This window comes from Heptranchias perlo, chromosome X (genome assembly GCF_035084215.1).
Source record: "Heptranchias perlo isolate sHepPer1 chromosome X, sHepPer1.hap1, whole genome shotgun sequence".
NCBI lineage: Eukaryota > Metazoa > Chordata > Chondrichthyes > Hexanchiformes > Hexanchidae > Heptranchias > Heptranchias perlo.
Window position 1 is genome coordinate 13,828,151 of NC_090370.1, and position 25,572 is coordinate 13,853,722.

Sequence of the window (25,572 nt, forward strand, 5' to 3'; positions counted from 1 at the left end):
CTTTATGCCTGAAAATGTTTATCACCCATTTCCTTCTGTAACTTCTCACAGTGTTCTCTCTTCCTGTTTTTTTTTGTTGCACCCGACCAGATGGATCGTCGAGAGCTTTTCAATCCTGTGGGTTCTGATGTTCCTTTGACATGTCAGTGAGGAAGGGGTAAACATCACGTCCAAGGGAGAGTATTTATATCTTTTATTACCATCTCCTGGTGAGTTGGATCTTTGGAATGAAGTATGATCCAGCTGACACAGCACATCCATGCAGTAAAGATGACCTCAGTTCACATGAGCACCTGCAGTGACTCATTTATAGTCGAGCCTCGGCCTGTCATAGCTTTGGAAGTTTGTGCAGCCTGCGGCTTGGAGCTGCCCTGTCTATAGTGCTGCTGAGTTTCAATGGCCAGGAGTGGGCAAAATAAATTGAAGAAATACCTTCTAGCTGCTCTTGTTTATCGTGTACCAGCACACTGAGCTGAGAGGAAAGATCATTCCCGCAGGTTCCTCTTTTATCTAACACTGGGCGCCTCCAACTTCACAGTAAAGGCCCCCCCGCCCTCCTGGTGTGGTAATAAGCCACACAGGCTCTGCTACCACTCCGGCCCCACTCCGTTTATTGATTCCCGCTGTGGAGGTTTGGGCCTAGAAAATCCGCAGGGGTGGGGGTCCAGGTGGTTACGTCTGCTGGGAAAACCCCACCCGCTGACGTTTGCAGAGTCGGGGTGGGGAGGGAATCAAGGCTGCAAGACCACCTTTAGCAGTTTGGAGGTGCCCCGCTGCTGAAGTGCTGGTGGTAGCTGGGTGGGGGGGGGGGGGAGGGGGGTGTTTTTCCCCCCAGCCCTCGGATATTTGATTGGTAACTTAAGAGATGAGTGGCCATTTGAGCCAATCACCATTTTTTGCCCAACGGACATGTGACATTTTCGAACCGTGACGTCCTGAGGCGTGACGCTTTCGAACCGTGACGTCCTGAGGCGTGACGCTTTAGAACCGTGACGCCCTGAGGCGTGACGCTTTCGAACCGTGACGCCGAGGCGTGACGCTTTACAACCGTGACGCCCTGAGGCGTGACACTTTACAACCGTGACGCCCTGAGGCGTGACACTTTACAACCGTGACGCCCTGAGGCGTGACACTTTAGAACCGTGACGCCCTGAGGCGTGACACTTTACAACCGTGACGCCCTGAGGCGTGACACTTTACAACCGTGACGCCCTGAGGCGTGACACTTTAGAACCGTGACGCCCTGAGGCGTGACACTTTAGAACCGTGACGCCCTGAGGCGTGACACTTTAGAACCGTGACGCCCTGAGGCGTGACACTTTAGAACCGTGACGCCCTGAGGCGTGAAACTTTACAACCGTGACGCCCTGAGGCGTGACACTTTACAACCGTGACGCCCTGAGGCGTGACACTTTACAACCGTGACGCCCTGAGGCGTGACACTTTAGAACCGTGACGCCCTGAGGCGTGACACTTTAGCGGTGTGAGGCCCTGAGGTGTGACACTTTAGCGGTGTGAGGCCCTGAGGTGTGACACTTTAGCGGTGTGAGGCCCTGAGGCGTGACACTTTACAACCGTGACGCCCTGAGGCGTGACACTTTACAACCGTGACGCCCTGAGGCGTGACACTTTAGAACCGTGACGCCCTGAGGCGTGACACTTTAGAACCGTGACGCCCTGAGGCGTGACACTTTAGCGGTGTGAGGCCCTGAGGTGTGACACTTTAGCGGTGTGAGGCCCTGAGGTGTGACACTTTAGCGGTGTGAGGCCCTGAGGTGTGACACTTTAGTGGTGTGAGGCCCTGAGGCGTGACACTTTAGAACCGTGACGCCCTGAGGTGTGACACTTTAGAACCGTGACGCCCTGAGGCGTGACACTTTAGCGGTGTGAGGCCCTGAGGTGTGACACTTTAGCGGTGTGAGGCCCTGAGGTGTGACACTTTAGCGGTGTGAGGCCCTGAGGTGTGACACTTTAGCGGTGTGAGGCCCTGAGGTGTGACACTTTAGCGGTGTGAGGCCCTGAGGTGTGACACTTTAGCGGTGTGAGGCCCTGAGGCGTGACACTTTAGAACCGTGACGCCCTGAGGTGTGACACTTTACAACCGTGACATCCTGAGGTGTGACACTTTAGCGGTGTGAGGCCATACTTTCAGGCGTGAGGGCTTTGAAAGGTGCGATGCATTGGAGGCAAAGCTTTTCATTCTATGGATGGAAGCAAAACTATCCCAGCATTCACTGCAGCAGTGAAAGCTCTTTATTAAAACTAACGGAGCACTTTAATGACTGCCACGAATGCCGGGGGTCTCGTGTCCATTACATTCTCTTGTTTTCTTTCACTCTTTAGCAAAAGAAAGCAAGAGGAACGTGGGCAGTCACAATCATGAAGTGGGAGGGTTTGAGACGAAGTCCTCCCATATGGGGTCCAGCAACCATAACCATCCAGATTGGGCCCACCTGTGATGGGAAGCCTCCCACCTCTGAGTCCAGGATACAGAACTCCAAGGCGAGGCCTAGCTGGGCTCAATAATATTTTCACATATGAGGCACAGGCATTTTGCCATGAGTTTATTTACAGAAGCACAATCCATTTTGAAACAAAAAATGTAGAAACTGCTATAAACAAAGCAGCACAACTGCTTCAAGCCTAGTCGAAAACAATTGTTTCTACAGTTTTCACAGTATGTTTTGAGCACTGAGCAATAGCAGATTTCTTTGGGATTGATACCAACTTTAGCCCATCTTTTATGCCCTAGCAGAAACCATCCGTTTAAATGCACTGAAGTCCGCCCAGCAGACGAAAGGCATTGTGGCGGCCATTCTGTCTCAGCTTGAAGCGAAAAGTGGCCTTGGGAGGGAGCAGGAGGAGTGGAAATCAATCTAGGCCATCCCTCGATACAGGAAAAAGGGCAAATCAGCGAGGTCGATTCGCTCTGGCAGCCCAGCTCCTCACGATGCTGGCTCGCATGGCCCTCCAGCCCAGAACCCTAGCGCCTTTCCATCAGCGTCTGAAAGGGAAGGGAGGGGGGTGGAGATGGGAAGCAGAAACCTGGCAGTTAGCCAAAACCTTTTCCACCCCCACCTGCTATACCCGTGCCTGAGGTTACTGACAGCAGCAAAATCCAATCTGACGTATGCACTAAAACCACTTTAGAAAATTAAATTTCTTCTTCCACCACTCAGTGAAATGGGAAAGACATTAAATAGTAATAAAAGCGGGGGGGGGGCTTTCTTGTATCTTGTAGGTAATAATATTGTCGGGGTTCATTGCACTGCATCGCAGGCCCTGAGAAACTCCTTGTCAGGTTTGTATATAGAGACGGACAAGATCATGTGATTGTCAATGCCATGAGAGTGTTGGTGGTGCAGCGTCTACTTCAACATGACTGATCCATGTCACCACCATGACTGATCCATGTCACCAACATGACTGATCCATGTCACCAACATGACTGATCCATGTCACCACCATGACTGATCCATGTCACCATGACTGATCCATGTCACCACCATGACTGATCCATGTCACCATGACTGATCCATGTCACCACCATGACTGATCCATGTCACCATGACTGATCCATGTCACCATGACTGATCCATGTCACCACCATGACTGATCCATGTCACCATGACTGATCCATGTCACCATGACTGATCCATGTCACCACCATGACTGATCCATGTCACCACCATGACTGATCCATGTCACCACCATGACTGATCCATGTCACCACCATGACTGATCCATGTCACCACCATGACTGATCCATGTCACCATGACTGATCCATGTCACCACCATGACTGATCCATGTCACCATGACTGATCCATGTCACCACCATGACTGATCCATGTCACCACCATGACTGATCCATGTCACCACCATGACTGATCCATGTCACCACCATGACTGATCCATGTCACCACCATGACTGATCCATGTCACCACCATGACTGATCCATGTCACCACCATGACTGATCCATGTCACCACCATGACTGATCCATGTCACCACCATGACTGATCCATGTCACCATGACTGATCCATGTCACCAACATGACTGATCCATGTCACCAACATGACTGATCCATATCATCAACATGACTGATCCATGTCACCATGACTGATCCATGTCACCAACATGACTGATCCATGTCACCAACATGACTGATCCATGTCACCAACATGGTGGAATTCTGAGTCTCATAGCAGGCGACTTGTTCTTGTTCCAGGAATTAGTTCTGTCTCCAAATTCCCCCCATCCCTCCTTTATCCAAATTATCTGCCCCTCCCTCACTCCTGAAGCTTCCACTTGGCGTCGACAGCCCTCTCATCTCTCACCTAAGTGGCCATTCTCCGTGTTGGCCGGCTGTTCAACTGCAGCGGGCATCGCAACCGAGCCCCACCGGCCCTCTCACTAGCACACCAGACAGTGCATTTGTCCACTGAGTCACCGGAGCGGGGGGGGAGGCCCTTTAAACATTCATTTGCATTATTATTATTATGCAAACAGCTCTTATGTGAACCAATAGACTTTTCTCGGACATAAAGTAGGCCCAGAACGTCCTCACAATTTCCACCCAGGCTGAACGAAATTCAAAAGCGCAAAAAGATCGCGAAATTTTAAGCGTAAGTGAGTTGCGTCCATAACCACTTTACGCTGGGGATTCCACGATCTTTTACGCTGTTTCAAAAGTCCCTTCGCCCAAAGCAGCCCTTGCCCACAAAACTGCCCACGCCCCCTAGTTGGCATGGCGCGTCTCCGCTGATTGTGCCCGTTGTGGGGTGTTCATCACATTGCGCCCAGAAATTTGGGCACGTGGTCACATGAATCCAGCGTTAATGACCTGCCGCTGCAGTGACCAGCAGTCAACTGAAGCCTCACTCAGGTCTGTTCCTCATACTGATGCTACAATTACTTTAAATTATTTTAAATTCAGTTTAAATGAGTTCAAATTCAGTCAATTGATCCGCCCTTGGTACATGAGTCCTGTGACCAGCAGTCAATTGAAACCACAGATTGGCCTGTTTCTTCAGCTGCGGCAATAATATGAACAAATTTTCAGTTTAATTTAGTTTAATTCAGTCGTCTTGGCCCTGTTCCAGTCAATAATCGATTACCATCGATACTGCTGCTCGATTGCGCTGATTCATGGGAGATTTTACGTTCGGGCCTATGCAAATGAGTTTGAGCGAAACTTGGGCCTAAGTTCAGCTCGGCAAAACCAACGCTTTCTGGGCGCATTTGCGTCCCTAGGGGAATCTCCAGGCCTCCGTGTTTTAAAAGCTGAAGGGGGGTAGGGCTCGGTGCAGCAACAAACTGCCTCACAGAATATGAGGATGTAGTTCATCACCCATCGCCCTCCTCACGCCAAGTTCTCAATCATGAGGAGACGAAAAACAGACAGCAGGAATCTCCCGCCAAAGCTTCAGAGGGAGATTGGGAGGACCCCTCTCCACCCCTCCCCCCCCTCACCAGAGGAAGGAACCCCAAAGGAGCAGAAACGAAACATTTATAAAAAATGGGGATGCGAGATAAACATTACAAAACTGAGTGAGAAATAAAAAACTGAACATGCACTAATCAAATGAGAAATTGCCAATCCTGGAATTACACAGCGGGTCGAAGTGTCTAAGACGGGCAAGGCAGGTGACAAGCCTTGAACATTCCTTGACTTCAAAAGTTTTTCCACTTTTCCCTGGTGCTGGGATTTATCACTCAAACCAGCTAAGTTCTACTCCCCAGAGGTCCTGCTGCTCCCGGAGTAATGAGTATAGTTGTGATCACTGTGATTTTGGGGACCGTCCAGGCCCTAAGGGCAGTGCAGAGGAGAGCCATAAAGCTGACAAGTGGTGTGAGAGGGATGAGCTGTGGGGATAAAGAAAGACTTGCGTTTATAGAGCCTTTCACGACCTCAGGGCGTCCCAAAGCGTTTTACAGCTAATGACGTACTTTTGAAGTGTCGTCACCGTTGTAATGTAGGACAGCATTAACATGCGGTTCACTGTTTGCAGAAGGATTTAGATCAGCTATGCAATTGGGCAGGCAAATGGCAAATGAAACGTAATACTGACAAATGTACAGTTTTATACATTGAGGAGAAAAATATAAGCCAACTAGCTATAGAATGAAGAATGGATTTAGCACAGAGGGACCAGAGAGTGACAGTGGACTCAACACTTTCAATATTGAGACGTAGAATCATACAGCACAGAAGGAGGCCATTCGGCCCATTGTACCTCTGCTGGCTCTTTGAAAGGACTATCCAATTAGTCCCACTCCCCTGCTCTTTCCCCATATCCCTGCATTTTTTTCCCCTTCAAGTATTTATCCAATTCTCTTTTGAAAGTTACTATCGAATCTGCTTCCACCGCCCTTTCAGGCAGTGCGTTCCAGATCGTAACACATGGAGAAACAATTAAAAACAAACAGATGGGGTCCATGGCCAGAACAGTGGGGTATACGTCTCCGGTGGTTTTATAATGCACTGAGCAGACCTCACTAGGAATGCTGTGTGCAATTCTGGTCAGCCTACTTCAAAAGGGTCACAGTGGAGAGGGTGCAGGGACGAGCCAAGTGTAAAAGAGATGGACTATGAGGAAGGTTAAAGAAATTTAAACTCTACAGTCCGTTAGAAAGAGCAGACCTTCTTGAGGTATATAAAGTATTAAATGGGATAGATAAGGTGAACCCAGAATATTACATCAAGGTGAGTCCGTCCCAGTGGGACCAGGGGACATACATTTAAATTGGGAAAAGTAAATTGAAAACAGGTAATGATAAGCGAGAAGCAGGGTCCATCACTCAAATCGTCTAAAAATAAATCTTCCATCACAGCAAAACTGAAATATTTTAGCTTCTAAAGCACAGCAATCAGTAGATTCTATAAAAATAGAGGAGCAGAAAATAATAAAAAGCCACTGTGCAGTATCTAATGATAGTCCAAATGTTCAAGGATCTTTCCAATGATATAACTGCACACACACACACACACACACACACATCAACAGAAACAATTCTGAATAGTCACACTCCTCCTGCACTATATTCCTGATCTGTCTCTAATTCCCTATCTACTCCCTTCACAGAAATAGCTCACAATGGAATATGCTTAGTCTAGTCATACCTTAGTATCCATTTGCTTTAATGTGTCATTCGATCAACAGCCTTTTCTGAAGCCAACACAGTTCCCCAGAACAGAATCAGTGGCTGCAGAAAAATACACGACCCATTCCTCATAACTGAGTGCTGCCAGTGTCAAAACACTACTTCAGCCACTTTTGGTTCTCTCCCCGTTTCCATTCGGGAAACATATTCCTAAGGCTAAGGGAAAAATCCATCATTCTAACCCTTTCCATTGACACCATGAAACATTCCCGCATTCCTTCCATTGCAACAGCTGTCCAAGTATCAGTTTCACGACTGGAATGCTTCCCTACTCAAGAGGTTTTAGTGGTGTTCATTATTTTCCGGATGGGAATAAACCTCTTTGGGTAGAGAAAGGGCCAGCTGAGTTTAAAAAGGTGAATTGGCATTAAAGACTAGGGACCCAGCTATGAATGAAGTCCTTTGGCCCTCATTCCAGTTCTAACTCTGACGCATGACCGTGTCATTTAGTTTAATCATTCGCGTTGGCCCAGTCAATAAGCCAGACCTGAAAAATCCATTATTTTGTCATTCAGTACAACTCTTGTTGAATGGATTCCACAAATGCTTCTAGTTATGGGCATGGATTATGCAAATATACGGTCATCACTTGCCTCAACTTATTCATAAACATTTTCTTAGAAATCCCGGCAAAGAGAAACAAAAATTAAAAATGAGAAGTCTCACACAAGGTTTGTGCCACCCTAAGAACACAAATAAAATCAGCTATCCTTTTATGTTCAAAATAATTGTTTTCCTAACACACCAAGGTATGCTTAGATCTCCATAGCAACTGTCCTCCATTTTTGTCTGGAAGATTTCTTCCAGCTGGCTTGAACACAACCATGAAATACGTCTTCCTCCACACAGTTTCTTCAAACATGGAGAAGTTGGGCACTGTTGCAGATTTGGAACAGCCATCTCAAGGCTTATCCTTCTCCTGGTTCTTGCACGTGCTCAGATTTCCTCTAGGAAGTCAACAGGGAACATTCCCACCTTCCTGCCAGTGAATACCTTGATGTAACCGTTGACCTCTTCTCCTTTCTGCACAACAATCTGTCACGAGTTGAAGAGTAGAATAATTAGAGAGATCAATGCAGTCACCTGCTCTCAGGCCTTTCTTTCAACCTTGCTCTCGAACTGATTGCTTGGGTGCAGTGCGTAAGACTGGCTCAGGGGGGCCCTCCCTCCAGTTTTAATTCCTTCCCAGGGAGGGAACGGCCTCACCTTCACTTGGCATGTCCACTCACCCTCCCATAGCACAGCTGAGATTGTAAGCTCAACACACGGGCATTTGCCACTCTGAATCCATACCCCACCTCTCCGTGCAACCACCAGTTGTTAAACAGGGGAAACAAATTGAACAATGTACGGAAAAAGACTCTTTGTCATTTTGCGAATTTTCAATGATGTGACTTTAAGTATCCATGAGCTCTCTGATAAAGCAGTCTTAGGAACAGGAAAAAGCCATTAGATCCAATAAGTTTGTCCCTTTTTCATGGATCTACCACCTTCTCACCATATCCCTCAACCCTTTCTCTTTCCAGAAATGCACCTAATTGTCTCTTGAATCCATTTACAATGTCCTTCCCTGTTAACCTACCCTTTGGGTGAAAAAGTTCCATCTGACTTCTCCCTTATGCCTAATGCCCTCATTTTTATCTCGTGTCCCCTGATATTTGAACTCTCTGCTATGGCGAGCAATTTACCTGGACCAAATTTGTTTTTTTAATTCTGAAACCCTCAGCTAAGTCACCTGGAGATCTCAGTGACAGATCTGGTATGCAGACTGCCGCTTCAAAAGGCCAATGAGGTGGACTACCTAATGAGTGTTTGCTTTCAAATGCACACAGGTAACAGAAACAGTTAATACCGGTCACAGGCTGTGAGATGGAGACAGAGCTCATCATTTGTGATTGTCTATCCATGCAAGCAAAGCTGACACAATTTAGCTTTGTCCTGAAAGGAGGCAGATAACTGGAGACAGGTTCCAGGTTTCTACTCAGTGTCTTTGAATCCTAGTGTGAGAAATAATCTTTTGATCTTTTTTAATCCCAATTTAATTTTCAGAGTAAAGAGAGGATACAATTGGGGTTCTATATCTGGATTTCTGTGTTGCCAAACTCACTGCTCAAGCTGGCAACTTATTCCAGAGGTCGACAAATCCCTGCAAGAAAAATTGCCTTGTAGCATCCAGACTCATACAGCGCAGAAGGCGGCCATTCGGCCCATCGTGCCTGTGCCGGCTCTTTGAAAGAGCTATCCAATTAGTCCCACTCCCCTGCTCTTTCCCCATAGCTCTGCAATTTTTTCCCTTCAAGTATTTATCCAATTCTCTTTTGAAAGTTACTATTGAATCTGCTTCAGGTAGCTCGGTGCGTTCATAACACATACTTATGTCCCCTTGTTTCTGGTAAAGTTCTGTAATCCAGTGAAACCTGTCGTGTTCACCATAGCTTCTGTTTAAATTGATTTCATAATAAACCTGATTTGCAATTTAAAGCCTGAGAAATAGTCTGTCAGAGTATCGTTTGTCCGTCTATTGAAGAGATCCAGGGAGTACCAAGTGTCCTGTATTATATTAATTGAGTTCACCCGGGGACACCACCTCCCAGATTATGTTTCCCGTAGGGTCGTGTTTGGATTAGTAGGAAGCATGGTAGAATCTGTAGAAATGGCCCCTTAGCGCTGGCCATGGGAACAAGTGTTGAAGAGCATCTGAATTGTCATCGTCTCCTCGAAACATACCTGGTCTTTCTTCAGGGTAATCTGGCCCATCTCTTTGTTGCCAACAAATGACCGTATAACTTTATGAACACGTTCTCCCGCACGCACTCTTATGATGTAGTTTGCTGGGAAGTAGCCAGACTTCTCTCCGATTTTGCCCTGAAATGGAGGGTCGTTTGGATCAGAAATATTTCCTACTTAAATAATAAGGAATACCTTATTCATACTACAATGCTGCTGCTCTATATATCCCACACCCTCACGATATCAGTGCAGTGACTCATAGTTGAACTGGGTTTTACTACTGCTGACAGATTTATGTCGTTTTACCCAGCTACCTGATCGCATCCTAACCTCGAATGGGTGCATAAACCTTACTGATTCGCCATGAAGCAATCACATGAGTTTGTAGGACTGCTGCTCAGTCCACATGGAGTAAAAGGAACTACTTTTCCCCAATGTGGTCGGAGAAAGCTCCTGGCCCCGCAAATTAACGGCTGTTCCAATGTAGTCCCACCAGAACTTCGGCAGGAGTGCGCCAGAACAGCCGGACACGAAGCCGGGATCCGAATAGGTCAGGTCCCAGCCTTCCACTGAAGCATCCATGATGGCTTGTTGAGGGCGGAGCCTCCACCCGCCCCCAAACATGGCCGACATCGGCATGGGGCAGAGCCATGGACAAAGACTCCGTACTCCCACAGCCTGAGGCCTTCACTGGTACCCGGTGTATGGTCAGTGGAGGTATGTCAGGCCAGGCATACCTCACTGACCACAGGTTGAGGGGGCTTACCTGGGGGTCCAGGCCAGGGTCGGGACTTGGACCCCTGAAGAATTGGCAGCAATTTTGTTTATTGGTGAGCTTTTAAAGCAGCTCCCTTCGAATAAGAACCAGTGGAGGGGGAGGGGAGGGTACCAGTGACCTGTGTCTGATGGGAGGGATCTGGTACTCCCTACCCATAGCCAGACAGTCTTTGGCTGCCATTTTCAGCTTCTTTCTTGTTTAGGTGGCCCCTGGAGCATCCACCAGAGTCAGTCAGAGGTTCTCAGTGGCTGCAATCCCATTGTAATTGCCTTGAACATTGGCCCGTGGATTTTAGGGGCCTCCTGTCTTTAGTATTTCAACAAAGTCATTAACCAATTCCCTTAAAAAATAGCACACAAAGGAATTTCAGCTCCTTAGAGTATAGAAAGGCTGTTTAAGCCATCAAGCCCATTCCTTCAGACTATGGACTCTACCCCATCTATTCTATCACCTGAGGAAAGATTTTCTCTGCCCTCCCCCCCCCTTCCTGAGGTAAATGAAGTAAATCTAGATTATCTATCTCCCCTCACATCCTGTAATATCTTCAAGCTGCTGCCTCCCTTGACGTTTCAATCAGGTCCATCTGGATATAGGAACATAGGAACAAGAGTAGGCCATTCAGCCCATCGTGCCTGCTCTGCCATTTGATAAGATCATGGCTGATCTGTGATCTAACTGCATATACCTGCCTTTGGCCCATATCCCTTAATACCTTTGGTTGCCAAAAAGCTATCTATCTCACATTTAAATTTAGCAATTGAGCTAGTATCAATTGCTGTTTGCGGAAGAGAGTTCCAAACTTCTACCACCCTTTGTGTGTAGAAATGTTTTCTAATCTCACTCCTGAAAGGTCTGGCTCTAATTTTTAGACTGTGCCCCCTACTCCTAAAATCCCCAACCAGCGGAAATAGTTTCTCTCTATCCACCCTATCCGTTCCCCTAAATATCTTATAAACTTCGATCAGATCACCCCTTAACCTTCTAAACTCTGGAGAATACAACCCCAATTTGTGTAATCTCTCCTCGTAACTTAACCCTTGAAGTCCGGGTATCATTCTAGTAAACCTACGCTGCACTCCCTCCAAGGCCAATATGTCCTTCCGAAGGTGCGGTGCCCAGAACTGCTCACAGTACTCCAGGTGCGGTCTAACCAGGGTTTTGTATAGCTGCAGCATAACTTCTGCCCCCTTGTACTCCAGTCCTCCAGATATAAAGGCCAGCATTCCATTAGCCTTATTGATTATTTTCTGCACGTGTTCATGACACTTCAATGATCTATGTACCTGAACCCCTAAGTCCCTTTGGACATCCACTGTTTTTAACTTTTTACCATTTAGAAAGTACCCTGTTCTATCCTTTTTTGATCCAAAGTGGATGACCTCACATTTGTCTACATTGAATTCCATTTGCCACAGTTTTGCCCATATATCTTTACAACACTCAGTCCTGGTCCTTTCCAGTTCATCCATCTTTCTCACAGGTGTTATTGGACTCTGCGTTAACTCCTCGATCCGTGGCTCTGTTTCACTGAATCGCAGTGGCTCAAGGAGAAAAAAAGCCTTCAGTCTCCTTTGCTCCAGCCTTGTTATGCTGTCTCATTCTGGGCTCAGAGTCCAAGTTAATGTGAGAACATTAGAAACGGTGTTGGTTTTTCTAATGATGGTCAGCCCAAGCCTTCTGATTTGTACTGACAAACACTGAAATCCACCCATTTACACTCCTTTTTAAACCAGGATTGGCAGTTTCTCATTTTATTTTGGGGTTCAGATGGTTTGCATGGGCTGGTTTTAACCCAGGTGGGAGGCCCAGATCGGGGGGAAGGGGAAGGGGAGGGTTGTGTGCTGATGGCAAACGCAAGGGGGATGTGTGACATACACATGGATGGTGTGCGGGGACTGCCACAGTCTATAGCAGAACTTACCTTCCACCATTCCTCATTGGAGTCGTCAAAGACGGTTACTCTGTCCCCCGCACTGTAAAAGAAAGTAGGTCGGGAGAATTGTATTACTGAACCAGCAATGCCAGTAACCAGTCCTTTATCATCTAAAGCACACCCTTAATTCTATCACAATTCTGCTTTCAACTCCAAACTAATTACCTGATGAAACCTTCCTGCGATTGTACAGCCAGGGTTGCCAACTCTGGTTGGTCGTATTCCTGGAGGTTTCATCACATGACTTCCCACCTCCGCCCGCCCCCCGCCCCGGTCAAACAGCCTTTTCTCCCCATCTCCAATATTTTAATAACTAATAAACAAAAGTGTTCGAAGAAAATGAAAAAAAACTCATGATTTCATTTTAATGCCCTTGTGATTTTTCTCTGGGGTTTTTTGCTCGCAGCAGTGACCTGGAGATCAATCCTTAATTCCTGGAGACTCCAGGGCAATCCTGGAGGGTTGGCAACTCCTATGTGCAGCCCAGTCTCACGCAGTCTCCAGTCATTGCGATTGTAACTCGACTTTTAACCCTTCATGTGCCTCTGTTGAGTTTACTCTTGCGGGTGCAGTCAGGTTCCAGAAACTGCTGCTGGGAATATCTGTCGGCAAATCCTCAGCCCTCTTTGAAGTTCTTTTAACGTGTCAAAGATTGGCCTGGTGACCTGGTGACCTCTACGATCTCCGTTATCTGGGCTTTCAGATCGCAGGAAAAACAGTCTTTCAAGCCAGTTTTCGGCCAAGGAAAATACAGTTTGTTGAAAGTTGCTCCCGCCTCCAAAATCGATGGTGAAAGGCAGGAGGAAGAACAAGGTTATTAATGGACTTTATAGTTAGAGCTTCTGAAAAAGAATCACGTTTTGCCCTTTCATCTGTGCTTTGTGTGCAATCATTTTTTTAAAATGGAATGGGGAGAGAGAATAGGGACAGGATAACAGGACATGTGGACATCCACTAACCTCTCGATCCACCCATCCGCTCACCCACCCATCCGCCCACCCACCCATCCACCCACCCATCCACCCACCCACCCATCCACTCACCCACCCACTCATCTCTCACCCATCCACTCACTCACCCATCCACTCACCCATCCACCCACCCATCCACTGACGCCACCCACCCATCCACCCATCTCTCACCCAACCATCCGCTCACCCACCCATTCACCCATCTCCCACCCACCCACCCACCCACCCACCCGCCCGCCCACCCACCCGCCCGCCCACCCGCCCACCCACCCATCCGCCCATCCACTCACCCGCCCATCCACCCATCCGCCCATCCACCCATCCGCCCACCCACCCATCCACTCATCTCTCACCCACCCATCCACTCACCCACCCATCCACTCACCCACCCATCCACTCACCCACCCATCCACTCACCCACCCATCCACTCACCCACCCATCCACTCACCCACCCATCCACTCACCCGCCCACCCACCCATCCACTCATCTCTCACCCACCCATCCACTCACCCACCCATCCGCCCACCCACCCATCCACTCATCTCTCACCCACCCATCCACTCACCCACCCATCCGCTCACCCACCCATCCACTCACCCACCCATCCACTCACCCACCCATCCACCCACCCATCCAACCATCTCTCACCCACCCATCCACTGACCCCACCCACCCATCCACCCATCCACTCACCCACCCATCCACCCATCTCCCACCCATCCACCCATCTCCCACCCACCCATCCACCCACCCACCCACCCGCCCACCCACCCACCCGCCCATCCACTCACCCGCCCATCCACTCACCCGCCCATCCACCCATCCGCCCACCCACCCATCCACCCATCTCTCACCCACCCATCCACTCACCCACCCATCCGCCCACCCACCCATCCACTCATCTCTCACCCACCCATCCGCTCACCCACCCATCCGCTCACCCACCCATCCGCTCACCCACCCATCCGCTCACCCACCCATCCACTCACCCATCTCTCACCCACCCATCTCTCACCCACCCATCCACTCACCCACCCATCCGCTCACCCACCCATTCACCCATCTCCCACCCACCCATCCACCCACCCACCCACCCGCCCATCCACCCACCCGCCCATCCACCCATCCGCCCATCCACTCATCTCTCACCCGCCCGTCCGCTCGCCCGCCCGTCCGCTCGCCCGCCCGTCCGCTCGCCCGCCCGTCCGCCCGCCCGCCCGCCCGCCCGCTCGCCCGCCCGCCCACCCACCCACCCATCCACTCATCTCTCACCCACCCATCCACCCATCCACCCATCCACTCACCCACCCATCCACTCACCCACCCATCCACTCACCCACCCATCCACTCACCCACCCATCCACTCACCCACCCATCCACTCACCCACCCATCCACTCACCCACCCATCCACTCACCCACCCATCCACTCACCCACCCATCCACTCACCCACCCATCCACTCACCCACCCATCCACTCACCCACCCATCCACTCACCCACCCATCCACTCACCCACCCATCCACTCACCCACCCATCCACTCACCCACCCATCCACTCACCCACCCATCCACTCACCCACCCATCCACTCACCCACCCATCCACTCACCCACCCACCCACCCATCCACTCACCCACCCATCCACTCACCCACCCACCCATCTCTCACCCATCCACCCATCTCTCACCCATCCACCCATCTCTCACCCATCCACCCATCTCTCACCCACCCACCCGCTCACCCACCCACCCGCTCACCTGCCCCTGCATCTAACTATATTCTGAATGTACTATTGTTGTTCCTCAGATGTGCTGAACACCCAATAATAACCCAAGGAAAAAATTACAACTGTAAAGGGGGCATTGCAAATGCTGGAAATTTGAAATAAAAACAGAAAATGTTGGGAATTCTAAAGGGCTGTCATTTAATCTCAAACAAAAATGTTAAATCACCAAAATTAGTTTTTCATAACTCTTTAAACTAAACAAGTTTTTAAAGGGATTCTTGGAGGAGGATCCATCTTTGAAAATGATGGCAAGGTTACCTCATGAAAAGGGATGGACATGGGGAGAGCTCCCTCCTTCAGGCCTATTCAATGAGTTTTGTACAAAACAATTGCATGGAGCCCAGAATGAAAGATATCAGGTCATGTGCTAAGATGGAACTTACTGGAAATCCAGATCGTCCTTCTCCTGTGCTTTGTATCTGTACAATGCCACAAAATAGTGAGTCTGTGAGAAGCCACCTCGCATACCTGGCTGTGGCTTTTTGTTCTGTCCAAAGAGAAAAGAAGATAATGGATGAAATGTTTTGCATCAGAATTTTAGCAGCAAGAATATTAGCAGCAAGAGTGGACTAAACACACGCGTGTCTGGACTTTAATCAGGACAGTTTTATCTCCCTTGTTCTCCCCTCTCTGGAATCTCATTATGAAATGGCCCTCCAGAAAGTGGTCATTCTTTGTGAGCTGAGACAATAGGTGTTGGTTGGCTATTTGGCTGTAGGGGGCATCACAGTCAAGGCTTATCCTGCCCTGACCTTTCCAGCATTGCAACCAGGAGCAGAAGCCCTGGCTGATTTTTCTCCTCTTTGCCTGGGGAAAATGTAGAGCCTGTACTTCTCGCCCCCACCCCTCTCCCCAACCTAGACCAAGAACAGCTAATCAGCCCAGGTCAAAGAATGAACAAGGGATCTTTCTGGCCTCTGCAGCTCAGTACCGCACCACACACTGCACATATCCACTGGCAAAAGCATTAGTAAACTCGACTTACCAGCTCACTTTAGCATTATAGCGTGCACCGTAATAGGGAACAGGGAGAGCACAACAGGAGGCAAACATCAAGTCTGAGACTACTAATCAGTCTCCAGCAGGTTCTATACTTAAGTAGGAGATGCAGAGCCGGTTAAATCACATACCATCACTCCACATGATATCAAGAAACGGCTGAGTGCACTGGACGCAAGAAAGGCTATGAGCCCCGACAACATCCCGGCTGTAGTGCTGAAGACTTGTGCTCCAGAACTAGCTGCGCCTCTAGCCAAACTGTTCCAGTGCAGCTACAACACTGGCATATACCCGACAAAGTGGAAAATTGCCCAGGTATGTCCTGTCCACAAAAAGCAGGACAAATCCAATCCGGCCAATTACCGCCCCATCAGTCTACTCTCAATCATCAGCAAAGTGATGGAAGGTGTCGTCGACAGTGCTATCAAGCGGCACTTACTCACCAATAACCTGCTCACCGATGCTCAGTTTGGGTTCCGCCAGGACCACTCGGCTCCAGACCTCATTACAGCCTTGGTCCAAACATGGACAAAAGAGCTGAATTCCAGAGGTGAGGTGAGAGTGACTGCCCTTGACATCAAGGCAGCATTTGACCGAGTGTGGCACCAAGGAGCCCCAGTAAAATTGAAGTCAATGGGAATCAGGGGGAAAACTCTCCAGTGGCTGGACTCATACCTAGCACAAAGGAAGATGGTAGTGGTTGTTGGAGGCCAATCATCTCAGCCCCAGGACATTGCTGCAGGAGTTCCTCAGGGCAGTGTCCTAGGCCCAACCATCTTCAGCTGCTTCATCAATGACCTTCCCTCCATCATAAGGTCAGAATTTTTTTTTTATTCGTTCATGGGATGTGGGCGTCACTGGCAGGACCAGCATTTATTGCCCATCCCTAATTGCCCTTGAGAAGGTGGTGGTGAGCCGCCTTCTTGAACCGCTGCAGTCCGTGTGGTGAAGGTTCTCCCACAGTGCTGTTAGGAAGGGAATTCCAGGATTTTGACACAGCGACGATGAAGGAACGGCGATATATTTGCAAGTCGGGTTGGTGTGTGATTTGGAGGGGAACAGGTGGTGTTGTTCCCGTATACCTGCTGCCCTTGTCCCTCTAGATGGTAGAGGTCGCGGGTTTGGGAGGTGCTGTCGAAGAAGCCTTGGCGAGTTGCTGCAGTGCATCCTGTGGATGGTACACACTGCAGCCACTGTGCACCGGTGGTGAAGGGACTCCACTTGCCTGGATGAGTGCAGCTCCAACAACACTTACGAAGCTCGACACCATCCAGGACAAAGCAGCCCCCTTGATTGGCACCCCATCCACCACCCTAAACATTCACTTCCTTTACCACCGGCGCACAGTGGCTGCAGCGTGTACCATCCACAGGATGCACTGCAGCAACTCGCCAAGGCTTCTTCGACAGCACCTCCCAAACCCGCGACCTCTACCACCTAGAAGGACAAGAGCAGCAGGCACATGGGAACAACACCACCTGCACGTTCCCCTCCAAGTCACACACCATCCCGACTTGGAAATATATCGCCGTTCCTTCATCATCACTGGGTCAAAATCCTGGAACTCCCTTCCTAACAGCACTGTGGGAGAACCTTCACCACACGGACTGCAGCGGTTCAAGAAGACGGCTCACCACCACCTTCTCAAGGGGCAATTAGGGATGGGCAATAAATGCCGGCCTCACCAGCGACGCCCACATCCCATGAACGAATTAAAAAAGAAAGCCAATGACAAGTGCCATGAAATCTGTCTCTTTAAGTATCAGCGTCTGAAGGCTAATCAAATTCCTATTTTATTATTGGTGCTAACCGATTTAACATAAACATAGGAACTTAGGAACAGGAGGAGGCCGTTCAGCCCCTCGGGCCTGTTCCGCCATTCAATTAGATCATGGCTGATCTGTACCTCAACTCCATTTACCCACCTTTGCTCCCTATCCCTTGATACCCTCACCCAACAAAAATCTATCAATCTCAGTCTTGAAAGCTCCAATTGACCCCCAGCGTCCACAGCCTTTTTGGGGGAGAGAGTTGCAGATTTTCACTACTCTTTGTGTGAAAAAGTGCTTCCTGATTTCACTCCTGAACGGCCGAGCTCTAATATTATCTTCTTTTGTTCTTGATTCTCCCACCAGAGGAAATAGTTTCTCCGTATCCACCCAATCAAATCCTTTTATCAATTTAAACACCTCGATCAGATCACCCCTCAATCTTCTAAATTTGAGGGAACACAAGCCAAGTTTATGCAACACAATTTAAACCTCTAAAGAGGTTACCGCCTCCATTAAAATAGTGGACAAAGGAATTTCATTTGCAACCGGTCCTGATATTTAAAGAGCCAAATTTTTTGGCAAAAGTAAGAGACGATGGATGTAATTTTGGGGTTCAGTATTCCCGGGATGTAGGTATATCGGGTACCCGATTTGTAGGCCGCACGACTTCCTATCTGATACTTGGAACATTGCACGGCTGGCAAATCAGATGCACCCAATTTGCCAGTGTCCACTCCACCATGCCAGAAGAGCTCAGCCCTACAACTTCCCCTTATAGTGGGCAAACACTCAGGCTCTGTACCGGAGCAGGACACAGGGAACCAACTAAAGCAGCAGGCCAAGGCCCAAGAATGGGACTACAGTGCAAGACCACCACCAGGTTCTGTACTTTAAATAGGGGGGAAGAGAGGGAGACAGTTCGGGTTGGAGTAAAGGGTTAAAGGAAAGGCAGGAAGGTATAGTGCCAGTCTGAAATATTGACCATACTACAATCTGTTGATTCCATAGCAATACAATGACAACATTCTTCAGTGCTTTATTTTAACTTTGCTGGGAGATGGAGTTTGGAGAAGCTCAATTCGGAAGAGGTAGTAAATCAAACAAATGTGATATCGTTGCATCTTGCAGCGCAGAAGGAGGCCATTCGGCCCATCGTGCCTGTGCCGGCTCTTTGAAAGAGCTATCCAATTAGTCCCACTCCCCTGCTCTTTTCCCATAACCCTGCAAATTTTTCCCCTTCAAGTATTTATCCAACTCCCTTTTGACTGTTACTATTGAATCTGCTTCCACCGCCCTTTCAGGCAGTGCATTCCAGATCAGAACAATTCGCTGCGTAAAAAAATGTTTCCTCATGTCGCCTCTGGTTCTTTTGCCAAACACCTTAAGTCTCTGTTCTCCTATTACGGACCCTTCCACCAATGGGGACAGTTTCTCCTTATTTACTCTATCAAAACCATTCATGATTTTGAACACCTCTATCAAATCTCCTCTTAACCTTCTCTGTTCTAAGGAGAACAATCCCAGCTTCTCCAGTCTCTCCACATAACTGAAGTCCCTCATCCCTGGTACCATTCTAATAAATCTCTTCTGCACCCTCTCTAAGGCCTTGACATCCTTCCAAAAGTGTAGTGTCCAGAATTGGACACAATACTCCAGCTGAGGCCTAACCAGTGATTTATAAAGGTTCAGTATATAACTCTCAATATCTGTGACATTTAGAGATTAGGGGAGAAGAGCTTTCCTCCTATGTCCATTTTCCTCTCTGTAATTGTGGTGTGTGGAGTACAAGAAGAGGCCATTCATTTGCACTCCATTGACCTCATGGACATGTCTAGGTCCCATGCCCCTGATAGAGCCCCAAAGTTACCTTTGCCTCATCTGGATTATTCTTGTCTTTTTTGTCTGGTGCGTCTCCACCTGCAATAATCAGAAGATCGCTGTTATCTCAGAGGTGGTCCAATCACAAAGGAAAACCTCATTCGAAGGTGATGTTTGGAGCCATTCAAAAAATCAACATCACAACCAGGGCCACATTCTAGGTGAGGTCCAATGGCTGTAATCGATCATTTGTGTTTTAATGAAAACAACCATTTCATCCGTAAACTGTGGAAGAATGAGGAGACTCAAAGTAATTAGATTGAACTCATTATATGTTATGTGAAAAATCACCAACACTATAGAAAGGATAAAACATTCAATCAAATGTGAATTACTGGTGAGTGACTTCAGGGATCTCCGATTGTCCCACACTCATTTATCAGAGAGTAACTGTCCTCCTTTCCATCAGCAGTTTTTGGATGTATCAGGTGATGGGACAATGGTCCATGTCAGGCCCCTGACTGTGGTGCTCTCCGGCCTTGTGGGCCTTGACTCTCATAGCCCAGAAAGTACCACAGTGATATCCCAGTAAGCATGAGCCCAGTGAGTCAGGCCCACAGCACCATCGATATCTCAGCATCCCCTGCTGTTGCAGAGCCTCTCTGGTTAACTCACTGCAGCACTTTCCCTCTCTCTTGAACAAAGGCTCTCCTTCATTAGCTTTCATTTGCCTCCTGTTTTTCCTGTTACGAGCAATTTTTATTTTTTTTGGTATTTAAACCCCCAAATCCAGCTGATTCCAGAAATGTCTGATCGCTTTTGGTCTGCAGCCTGTGTCAGCTGTGTTGTACGCTGCAACTCACAAGGGCAGGTAAGCGGAGGGGGGCGGGGGGAAGAAATCCAGCCCAGGAGAACAGAACCTCCCCTTCTCCTCTGGTCGTGAATTTTACAAAATGAAAAATACATTGGGGGATAAAATTCAACTCCAGCGGGGGTGAAAAACAGGCCGCAGCAGGTCAGCCGCCCGTTACATGACCCACCCACATTTTTCTTTCCAGTGACTTCAACAGCAAGGGTGGGGTGTATAATGGGAGGGGATGTATAATGGGAGGGGGCGTATGACGGGGCGGGCGTATAACGGGAGGGGCGCATAACGGGTGGGGTGTGCAAAATGGGAGGGGTGCAAAACGGGAGGGGTGCATAACGGGAGGGGTGCATAACGGGAGGGGTGCATAACGGGAGGGGTGCATAACGGGAGGGGTGCATAACGGGAGGGGTGCATAACGGGAGGGGTGCATAACGGGAGGGGTGCATAACGGGAGGGGTGCATAACGGGAGGGGTGCATAACGGGAGGGGTGCATAACGGGAGGGGTGCATAACGGGCGGGGTGCATAACGGGCGGGGCGCATAACGGGCGGGGCGCATAACGGGCGGGGCGCATAACGGGCGGGGCGCATAACGGGCGGGGCGCATAACGGGCGGGGCGCATAACGGGCGGGGCGCATAACGGGCGGGGCGCATAACGGGCGGGGCGCATAACGGGCGGGGCGCATAACGGGCGGGGCGCATAACGGGCGGGGCGCATAACGGGAGGGGCGCATAACGGGAGGGGCGCATAACGGGAGGGGCGCATAACGGGAGGGGCGCATAACGGGAGGGGCGCATAACGGGAGGGGCGCATAACGGGAGGGGCGCATAACGGGAGGGGCGCATAACGGGAGGGGCGCATAACGGGAGGGGCGCATAACGGGAGGGGCGCATAACGGGAGGGGCGCATAACGGGAGGGGCGCATAACGGGAGGGGCGCATAACGGGAGGGGCGCATAACGGGAGGGGCGCATAACGGGAGGGGCGCATAACGGGAGGGGCGCATAACGGGAGGGGCGCATAACGGGAGGGGCGCATAACGGGAGGGGCGCATAACGGGCTGGTGTACAACGGGAGGGGCGTACAACGGGCGGGGTGCGTAACGGGCGGGGTGCGTAACGGGAGGGGCGTATAACGGATCGGATGTATACCGGGCGGGGCGTACAAGGGGCGGGGCGTACAAGGGGCGGGGCGTACAAGGGGCGGGGCGTACAAGGGGCGGGGCGTACAAGGGGCGGGGCGTACAAGGGGCGGGGCGTACAAGGGGCGGGGCGTACAAGGGGCGGGGCGTACACGGGGCGGGGCGTACACGGGGCGGGGCGTACACGGGGCGGGGCGTACACGGGGCGGGGCGTACACGGGGCGGGGCGTACACGGGGCGGGGCGTACACGGGGCGGGGCGTACACGGGGCGGGGCGTACACGGGGCGGGGCGTACACGGGGCGGGGCGTACACGGGGCGGGGCGTACACGGGGCGGGGCGTACACGGGGCGGGGCGTACACGGGGCGGGGCGTACAAGGGGCGGGGCGTACAAGGGGCGGGGCGTACAAGGGGCGGGGCGTACAAGGGGCGGGGCGTACAAGGGGCGGGGCGTACAAGGGGCGGGGCGTACAAGGGGCGGGGCGTACAAGGGGCGGGGCGTACAAGGGGCGGGGCGTACAAGGGGCGGGGCGTACAAGGGGCGGGGCGTACAAGGGGCGGGGCGTACAAGGGGCGGGGCGTACAAGGGGCGGGGCGTACAAGGGGCGGGGCGTACAAGGGGCGGGGCGTACAAGGGGCGGGGCGTACAAGGGGCGGGGCGTACAAGGGGCGGGGCGTACAAGGGGCGGGGCGTACAAGGGGCGGGGCGTACAAGGGGCGGGGTGTATAACGGGCGGGGTGTATAACGGGCGGTTTGTATAACGGGGAGGGTGTACAAGGACGGTTTGTATAACGGCGGTTTGTATAACGGGGGGGGGGGGGGGGGTGTACAATGGACGGTTTGTATACCAGGGTGGGTGTACAATGGGCGGGGTGTGTCACGGGCGGGGTGTGTCACGGGCGGGGTGTGTCACGGGCGGGGTGTATAATGGGCAGTTTGAATAACGGGGGAGTGTACAATGGACGCTTTGTATAACGGGTGGGGTGTATAACGGGGGGGTGTATAATGGGCGGGGTGTACAATGGACGGTTTGTATAACGGGGGGGTGTACAATGGACGGTTTGTATAACAGGGGGGTATACAATGGACGGTTTGTATAACGGGGGGGTGTATAACGGGGGGGTGTATAATGGGCGGGGTGTACAATGGACGGTTTGTATAACGGGGGGGTGTACAATGGACGCTTTGTATAACGGGTGGGGTGTATAACAGGGGGGTGTATAATGGGCGGGGTGTACAATGGACGGTTTGTATAACGGGGGAGTGTACAATGGACGCTTTGTATAACGGGTGGGGTGTATAACGGGGGGGTGTATAATGGGCGGGGTGTACAATGGACGGTTTGTATAACGGGGGGGTGTACAATGGACGGTTTGTATAACGGGCGGGGTGTATAATAGGCGGTTTGTATAAGGGCGGGGTGTACAATGGACGGTTTGTATAACGGGGGGGTGTACAATGGACGGTTTGTATAACGGATGGGGTGTATAATAGGCGGTTTGTATAATGGGGGGTGTATAATGGACGGTTTGTATAACGGATGGGGTGTATAATGGGCGGTTTGTATAATGGATGGGGTGTATAATGGGCTGTTTGTATAACGGATGGGGTGTATAATGGGCGGTTTGTATAACGGGGGGTGTATAATGGACGGTTTGTATAACTGGGGGGTGTATAATGGGCGGTTTGTATAACGGATGGGGTGTATAATGGGCGGTTTGTATAACGGGGGGGGGGGTGTATAATGGACGGTTTGTATAATGGATGGGGTGTATAATGGGCTGTTTGTATAACGGATGGGGTGTATAATGGGCGGTTTGTATAACGGGGGGTGTATAATGGACGGTTTGTATAACTGGGGGGTGTATAATGGGCGGTTTGTATAACCGGCGGAGTGTACAATCGGCGGTTTGTATAACCAGTGGGGTGTCCAATGGACGGTTTGTATAACGGGGGGCTGTATAATGGACAGTTTGTTTAATGGTGAGGTGTACAATGGATGGTTTGTATAACGGATGGGTTGTATAATGGGCGCGGTGTATAATGAGCGGTTTGTATAACGGATGGGGTGTATAATGGCTGGGGTGTATAATGGACGGTTTGTGTAATGGGCGGTTCGTATAATGGGGGGGTGTACAATGGACGGTTTGTATAACGGGGGGGTGTACAATGGACGGTTTGTATAACGGATGGGGTGTATAATAGGCGGTTTGTATAACGGGGGGGTGTATAATGGACGGTTTGTATAACGGATGGGGTGTATAATGGACGGTTTGTATAACGGATGGGGTGTATAATGGGCGGTTTGTATAACGGGGGGGGGGGTGTATAATGGACGGTTTGTATAATGGATGGGGTGTATAATGGGCTGTTTGTATAACGGATGGGGTGTATAATGGGCGGTTTGTATAACGGATGGGGTGTATAATGGGCGGTTTGTATAACGGGGGGTGTATAATGGACGGTTTGTATAACTGGGGGGTGTATAATGGGCGGTTTGTATAACCGGCGGAGTGTACAATCGGCGGTTTGTATAACCAGTGGGGTGTCCAATGGACGGTTTGTATAACGGGGGGCTGTATAATGGACAGTTTGTTTAATGGTGAGGTGTACAATGGATGGTTTGTATAACGGATGGGTTGTATAATGGGCGGCGTGTATAATGAGCGGTTTGTATAACGGATGGGGTGTATAATGGCTGGGGTGTATAATGGACGGTTTGTATAATGGGCGGTTTGTATAAGAGATGGGGTGTATAATGGGCGGTTTGTATAACGGGGGGGCGGTGTACAATGGACGGTTTGTATAATGGATGGGGTGTATAATGGGAGGTTTGTATAACAGATGGGGTGTATAATTGGCGGTTTGTATAACGGGGTGGTGTATAATGGACGGTTTCTATAATGGATGGGGTGTATAATGGGCGGTTTGTATAACGGGGGGGTGTATAATGGACGGTTTGTATAATGGATGGGGTGTATAATAGGCGGTTCGTATAACGGGGGGGTGTACAATGGACGGTTTGTATAACGGGGGGATGTACAATGGACGGTTTGTATAACGGATGGGGTGTATAATAGGCGGTTCGTATAACAGGGGGGTGTATAATGGGCTGTTTGTATAACGGGGTGGTGTACAATGGACGGTTTGTATAACGGATGGGGTGTATAATGGGCGGTTTGTATAACGGGGGGGATGTACAATGGACGGTTTGTATAACGGGGGGTGTACAATGGACGGTTTGTATAACGGATGGGGTGTATAATGGGCGGTTTGTATAACGGGGGGTGCATAATGGACGGTTTGTATAATGGATGGGGTGTATAATGGACGGTTTGTATAACGGGGGATGTACAATGGACGGTTTATATAATGGATGGGGTGTATATTGGGCGGTTTGTATAACGGGGGTGGATGTACAACGGACGGTTTGTATAATGGGAGGGGGTGTACAATGGACGGTTTGTATAACGGGGGGTGTAAAATGGACGGTTTGTATAACGGATGGGGTGTATAATCGGCGGTTTGTATAATGGGGGGGGTGTACAATGGACGGTTTGTATAATGGAAGGGGTGTATAATGGGTGGTTTGTATAACGGGGGGATG

At 50.0% G+C, this 25,572-nt stretch overlaps 1 protein-coding gene across 2 annotated transcripts in view; it reads right to left on the reverse strand.

Annotated features, from left to right (window-relative positions):
- Nucleotides 1-3,927: 3,927 nt before the first annotated feature.
- The window catches only part of stac3 (SH3 and cysteine rich domain 3), an 88,222-nt gene continuing 66,577 nt past the window's right edge, over nt 3,928-25,572 (reverse strand). Inside the window, exons 7-11 of one of the 2 annotated variants that reach the window (XM_067976755.1) lie at nt 20,005-20,054; nt 15,750-15,853; nt 12,597-12,648; nt 9,895-10,032; nt 3,928-8,202 (exon numbers count right to left, since the gene is read on the reverse strand). In XM_067976755.1, coding sequence (XP_067832856.1) covers nt 8,104-8,202; nt 9,895-10,032; nt 12,597-12,648; nt 15,750-15,853; nt 20,005-20,054 — 443 coding nt within the window. In that variant the 3' untranslated portion in view covers nt 3,928-8,103. Of the gene's footprint in view, nt 8,203-9,894; nt 10,033-12,596; nt 12,649-12,941; nt 13,384-15,749; nt 15,854-20,004; nt 20,055-25,572 lie in introns of those variants that run through there. The other variant, XM_067976756.1, reaches the window with a different exon arrangement.